This window comes from Drosophila elegans, unplaced genomic scaffold, assembly GCF_018152505.1.
Source record: "Drosophila elegans isolate 14027-0461.03 unplaced genomic scaffold, ASM1815250v1 contig_208, whole genome shotgun sequence".
NCBI lineage: Eukaryota > Metazoa > Arthropoda > Insecta > Diptera > Drosophilidae > Drosophila > Drosophila elegans.
Window position 1 is genome coordinate 12,097,162 of NW_024545578.1, and position 5,258 is coordinate 12,102,419.

The following is a 5,258-nucleotide window of genomic DNA, read 5'->3' on the forward strand; positions in this document are numbered from 1 at the left end:
TCCACTTTAGCCGATCCCAAAAACGTGAGAATTTCCATTTAAATCTGGTGATCAGGCGGGCGAAGGGTAAGAAACTGCAAAATTTGCCAATGTAAAAGGGTCGAGTCTTTGGGGTGATCAATGCTGCGTAAAATTTGATTAGATCGAGTCGCGTTGTACAACCTGATCTAAACAATCGATGAAAGGTGCAATTTCCCCTGACAATTTTGTAGGAATAAACAAAAGAATGTGTACATCCATTTCTGAAATTATTTGGAATTAACTTAACACTGCTGCAGCGGTTCAATTCATCATAAAATAAATTTTTTTAATGCCCCGAAACTCAAATTATAGTTGTGGTAGGAGTATAACTTTACAATTTTTCTAAAAAAAAAATTTCCTAAGGAACACATGTAAGAGTTAATATTAATTATGAGTTATGTAAGAGTTAATATGAAATAATGATTAGTAGCAGTGTAAAGGCTAAGGCCAACTCGGCAGAGCAGCAGAAGCGCGGCGGCAGAGGCCGACACAAAAAGTATAAAAATTCACTCACACTGACAAGCTTCGGCGTGCAAATTACTCACACAAATAAGTGAGAGCATGTTACAGTATGTTACAGTGTGCCGACCACTGAGTAGAAGCATGTCATGATTTTTGGGAAATCCCTTTTTTCATTTTTAGTACATCGATAATACCGATAACTCTGTGCCATTTAAGGGCTGCAAGATAATGATATTAACTGGAATTGAAACTAAATTATTAATATTTCTTTGCTGGTATAATATTTAGATATACATACATATAATTACCGTATCTCTAAAAAAATCAATATGACATTTATATTAAATTAAGAAAACCCTACCAAAAAAATTAAAAAAAAGCAAGCAATTGTTTTAGCATTTGGAAGAGGAAGACATTGGCGGTAGACGGTAAAATTCGAATTTAAGTTTTTCACTGTCGTCCCATCGTTTTAACAAAAAAAAACAGTAAATATCATAACTTTCCATAACATAGAATATACATATTAAGTAAACACTAACAAAATCTTTATGAGCTTTGATGTATGTAAGTATTTTAAATTCTTGGTTTCTTAAACCAATTATATTAGTCCATCCCTGTATACATATCGATATATTGTTATACGCTAATCGACCGAACATTGGTTGCCTTTCGAGATTTCGATTAGTTCATTCGAAGCATTCAAAGTATATAGGTCGTTTGGAACTTAAAAGCTTGAGTTAGAAAAATGGCAACTACTTGTAATTTGTTAAATTTGCCACTGGAGGTCCTGGCCTTGATTTTAAAAAAAGTATCCAATATTAAGGATAAACTGAATGTCGCCCAAGCTCATCCAATGCTGGGAAAGGCTTTTGTTTTGGAAGCTGGCGACACTTACAAGGAAATCCAATTCGAGGAACGTCCGATTCCGGAATGGTCAGCAATTCTGGCTCTGTGTGGATCGTCTGTTAACAGAATCTTTAGCCAAACTGCGAACAAAAGCGTGGTTGTAGCAAAACTGGCTTCCAAGTTCTGTCCCAACGTCAAGGAGTTCTTTTTTCCCGTTCGCAACAATTTTTGGAACCATGTCTCTCCACTGATATTGACCCTGCAAAATCTTACCTGGGTCGGATTTATTAACGATTTTGAAAGAGTTAATGTGGTCGATACTATGCTGAAGTTACCGAAGCTGAATAACTTGCAACTGTTTAATTTCGACCGTCGTGACTGTAAGTATTGCCTTGTGTCTCACTCTAAATTTATTCTATTTTTGTAGTTATCTGAAAAATATACATATTCCCAAATTAACCGAGAAAAATGTTGGTCAATCACGAATTTATTTATGTACTTTACGGAATGCCCTTAATAAAATTCATATCATATTGTTTTTCTAAGAATCCTTTAAAACCTTTAAATGTATAATTTCAGTGGAAGGACTCAGCGTACTTGTAAATCTAAAGTCCCTGTCAATATTTAACAAAAAAGGAGACCCAATCGATATTTATAAAGTTTGTTCGCCCATGAAAGCTCTTGAAGAGTTGGATATAAAATTCGGCGACATCCGAATTCCCAGAAACATTGAGGGAGGTCAATTGTGGCCTAAGATCGATTTACTCAGAATTGGTTACGGGATCTTCTACACGCAATTGCCTTATTTACCGACTCTCAAATACCTGACAATAGACAACACTTCTCCCCTCATGAAACTGAACAACATTTTGGGAACTTCGGTATCCAAATACGCCGAAACTTTGGAATCCCTGCGCTTTTGCCCAGGAACACTTCGAGATATCGATATAGATGAAGCCACAACTATATCTAAGCTAAGGGCTTTGAAGAGACTCGACTGTCAGTTGGAAGACAATTTCTACATTGATCATTACATTACTAAGTTAAATCAGCTGGAGGAACTGATCCTGCAGAATTCGTACAACATTACCAACAATGGCATCATTATCTTGCTAAGCCGTTGCAAGAAACTACGTAAGCTCGATCTCTTCGCTTGCCACAATATTACAAAAGATGTGGTCTTTCCGGCTGTCGCCATTTTAAAGATGAACGGAGTTCAGACAGATAATCCTTTAGTCATTACCGTCGGTGATGAATTTGGAGCCACCAATGAAGTGAGTTTGGATTAAGCTAATTTATTTAAAAGTTCACATTACCATTACTAAAGACTTTTCAATCGATTATGTCATTTAAAAATTGAAGATAATTTTGTTTTAATTTTGTTGATGACGAAATTGTGGTTACTCAAATGGTTTTGACAGTTGATAAATATTTAAAAAAAAATGTAACTGTTTGTAGAAACAGTAAATTGATTTCATTTTTCAGTTTTTTGGGAATTTAAAATCTATAAATAATGAAAACTTTTAAAAATCAAAAAAGCTTTATTACAATTCATACGTATTAAATAACATACGATTCTTTTCAGAGCCTGTGGTGTGGTGTACTCGTCATCAAAAAACACACTCAATTCAGTTGGAATTTGTTTTAAAAAATGTATACCATTGTGTGCTAAAAACTAACAAGAATCCAGACGATGAATATCGTCTGCTTCAAAAAATATTATGGTTATTAATTTTCTTTAATCATAAAGAGCACGAAAAAGTGTATTTCATGACATCTGTTAATTATTTCCTACTGAATAAATAGTAATGTTTCCGTTCATAATTAATTTAACAGTGTATTATTTCAAATTGAGGGCTTGGGGTTAAACTTTAAATTAAGTCTTAAAACAAAGGAAATAAAAAAATGTGTAAGACCAGCATTCGGCTTTTGGCCAAGGCAGTAGCATTGTAATAGAAGGTATTGGCAATTAGCAACGGACACAATTAAACCATTAATATGAGGAAAATATATTCAGTGGGTTTCACTATTTTTGTGGAAATATATCAAATGTAAAGTGAAAAGAAAAAACTAAAAATTGATTTCCGTTGGGAGGTGGATTTCTTGACGTGTTTGCATGGCTCCAACTGTTTCTTGATGTTAATAGATTATTAATCCTGAGACGAAGGTTTATTTTCTATAAGCTCAAGAGTTCTTTATAGCCAGATGCGTCGGGAAAGTAGCTGTTTGGGTAGCACTGCCCAGAAATTGAAAGAGCGATCAGAGGGAGAGGCAAGATAGGCCTGCCATGGCAGACACGCCAGACAAACTGGCGACGCCTTGTGAAATTTTCTTTCGTCTTCTGTGCGCACACTATAATAAAGAAAATAAATATAAAAAAAAATACTGCCCAGGCATACACTCTCACGCGGAAAGGGAAGCAGAAGGAGAAGAACTACAACGAAATAAGACCATATATGCATTTTAACAAAGGGCAAACCCCAAAGAGCCAACGAACCTAAGGCAAAATAAAAAAAAACTAAGATGAAAAAACGAAAACCAACAGAGAAAATAAAGAACCAAAGGCCCCAAACCAAAAGGCCATAAATAAGCCGACATCGGCTTCGTTGCGCATGCGCCGCAGCATTTCAGGCTGCACTTCAACTTGAGTCTCTGTCTCTGTCTCCAGCTTCTTCTTGCTCGGATCCCCTATCTTTCCCCTTACCATCTGGAGAGCCATTCAAGAGGTACACAACCAAACCCAGAAAAGAGTGCGGATTAAAAAATACGCCCTGAATTCGGCTTAAAAGCACTTGCCAGCTTGACAACTTCTGGTTCTATTTTTTTTAAAACATTAATACAGAAAATATACCTCAAATATATACATACATATGTAAATACATATTCAAAAAGTTTTTTATATTTATTGTTAAAATATAAGTGGAAGTTTAAGTTTAGAAAACTTGTGAAATCATGCAACACAATAAACGTAAAAACTGTATTAACAAAAAATTGTAAAAATTGTACACAAAGACTTAAAGACTATTACATATATTTATGTATGTACGTATGTATAGAGTTAGAATTTTCTTATTTTTTAAAATACATTTAAAACTTAAAAATCCAAATGCATTTATGCATTGTAGGGCATTATCAAGCCGCATTTAACCAATTATTTTTAAAACCATTTTTACGCCTTGCTTGCCGACTTATGCCAATGGAATTTCTTCAGTTCGGACACACTTTTCTAGTGTAATTTTTCACTAATGATGACTAATTCACTTGTTGGCGGACTGGAGTGATTCACGCATTTGCTGGGAGGTGCGAAACCTAAACGCAGGTGGCCTCCCAGTCAAAAATGAACGAAAAAAAAAAGAAATACAGTTGCAGCTGTCGACGGAGGTCCATGTAAACATTATTTTCCTGTCACTATTTGTTGAACCCTATTTTAATGGGCATCAGATGGAATGTGTTTGAACATTCTCTCATGGTGACTGATAAGCTCGACTTACGCCTTACGAACTACAATAAAATTCCAATTAAAAGTTATCAGTAAGAGTTCCAAGAGCAGGTCAAAGTTCAACTGACGATTGGAAAATGATCTGTTGCTAAACAGATTATTTTTTATGCTGGTCGATTCCATGATTTTCTAGCCTGTGGCGCATTTTCAGCTGTTAATTTGAAAATTAGATAATTAGGCCCGCGAGAATCTTGAAAAACGAAACGCACACAAAACACTTGACCCAAATCGATGTTAGAAGACCCACAAGCTGAAGAAAGCCACTTTGAAAATTGAGATTTACGAGAAGAGCATTTATATAAAGATATTTTTGGGTTTTGATGTTTTCAACAATAATAAAATACTTAACATTATTTGGTATGCTCTTACTGACGGGACATTATAAAATGTTTGAATTGTTGGTCATAAACAACTTTTTAGTAACTCATTT

At 34.9% G+C, this 5,258-nt stretch overlaps 1 protein-coding gene across 1 annotated transcript; it reads left to right on the top strand.

Annotated features, from left to right (window-relative positions):
* Positions 1-1,190: 1,190 nt before the first annotated feature.
* On the top strand, positions 1,191-3,110 carry LOC108135535. The gene is made up of 3 exons (XM_017256281.2): positions 1,191-1,709; positions 1,909-2,603; positions 2,915-3,110. The coding sequence occupies exons 1-3, from the start codon at positions 1,229-1,231 to the stop codon at positions 2,975-2,977; spliced, it is 1,239 nt and encodes a 412-aa protein (XP_017111770.1). The 5' UTR covers positions 1,191-1,228; the 3' UTR covers positions 2,978-3,110.
* Positions 3,111-5,258: the final 2,148 nt, after the last annotated feature.

Coding starts and splice junctions, on each gene's coding strand:
- LOC108135535 (XM_017256281.2), top strand. CDS start 1,229: ATGGCAACTACTTGTAATTTGTTAAATTTGCCACTGGAGGTCCTGGCC. Junction 1,710..1,908: donor TAATTTCGACCGTCGTGACT/GTAAGTATTGCC, acceptor GTATAATTTCAG/TGGAAGGACTCAGCGTACTT. Junction 2,604..2,914: donor AATTTGGAGCCACCAATGAA/GTGAGTTTGGAT, acceptor GATTCTTTTCAG/AGCCTGTGGTGTGGTGTACT.